The sequence below is a fragment of the Egretta garzetta genome, unplaced genomic scaffold (assembly GCF_000687185.1).
Source record: "Egretta garzetta isolate BGI_Z169 unplaced genomic scaffold, ASM68718v1 scaffold215, whole genome shotgun sequence".
NCBI classification, from domain to species: domain Eukaryota; kingdom Metazoa; phylum Chordata; class Aves; order Pelecaniformes; family Ardeidae; genus Egretta; species Egretta garzetta.
In genome coordinates, this window is record NW_009259719.1 from 5,188,877 (window position 1) to 5,190,137 (window position 1,261).

Here is a 1,261-nt window from a genome sequence, read left to right on the forward strand (position 1 = left end):
GGAGGGGTGAGGAGAGAGGTTGCCAGTGAAGACTGAGGCAAAAAAGGTGTTGAGTACCTCAGCCTTCTCCTCATCTGCTGTTACCAGCTTGCCAGTCTCGCTCATCAGTGGGGGTACGCTTTCTTTAACCATCCTTTTCCGGCTGATATACCTGTAGAATCCCTTCTTATTATTCTTTGTATCCCTAGCCAAGTTTAGCTCCAGCCGCGCCTTGGCCTTCCTGACCCCATTCCTACACAACTGGACAGCATCCCTGTACTCTTCCCAGGATGCCTGTCCCTGCTTCCACTGCCTGTGCAGTTCCCTCTTCCTCCTTAGTTTGACCAGCATCTCTTGTCTCAACCACGCCGGTCTCTTCCCTTCTTTGCCCAATTTCTTACACCTAAGGATCAAGAGCTCTTGCGCTCTGTGGATCACATCCTTAAAGATCTGCCAGCTCTGTTCTGTTCCCCTGTCCCTGAGGACCGTTTCCCAGGGAAATCATTCTTGGCTGCCATCTAAGTTTCTTAGAAACTTTCTCTAGCAAGAAGTTCTACCTGAACCATGTTAGTTGAAAAACAGGTCATTTTCAGCTTCCTGGTAATTCTATTTATGGTCCCCAATTAATTACAACAAGCAATGAGTACTTTTCCACATCAGAAATGGGTAAAGGCTATTAAGAATATGGAAATAAATATGCCTTGCTGATACTGCTTAGATTCTCAGCTGGGGGGAAAGGGGGAAGAAGGGGAGGCGGGGAAAGGGAGTGAAAAAACCAACCAATCAACCAGAATCATCAGTACCTGAGCTCTCTGGCAACCTCACTTTGCTGGGAATCCTCCAGGATCTCAGGTAAACTGGTAATAATATCATGCTGGATCGGTACAGGAGAGACGCTAATCATCTGCATTAACTTCTTGACGAGATCCTGCAGACAAGGGGAACACTTGTAAAGCACTGGAGTCTCACCATAAGCAAGTGGTTCAGTAGCATGGCAACAAAATTACACACGTAAGGTGACTCAGGAAGTCATTTGTCTGGATTTATGCCAACTGTCCCTTAATTCATTGTCCTGTTGAAGTCGTGAATCATAGCATAGTCTTTTATGGAATAATGGTATTTTACAGGTAGGATATAACTGTCTTGGCAAGCAAAGGAAACTGGGAAACTGAACAAGCAGCTTCTCAGTGTTTAGTGTAACTTCACGATTCAGTGAATTCTGGGACTCTGTAGTAACAGTCCTTCAGTACAAAGTAACCCACTGAGACTGACTGACTGACTT

At 45.5% G+C, this 1,261-nt stretch overlaps 1 protein-coding gene across 1 annotated transcript in view; it reads right to left on the minus strand.

Moving 5' to 3' along the window:
- The window catches only part of FANCD2 (FA complementation group D2), a 50,416-nt gene that overhangs the window by 40,661 nt on the left and 8,494 nt on the right, over nucleotides 1-1,261 (minus strand). Inside the window, exon 9 of the mRNA XM_035894661.1 lies at nucleotides 783-907. Coding sequence (XP_035750554.1) covers nucleotides 783-907 — 125 coding nt within the window. The remainder of the gene's footprint in view (nucleotides 1-782; nucleotides 908-1,261) is intronic.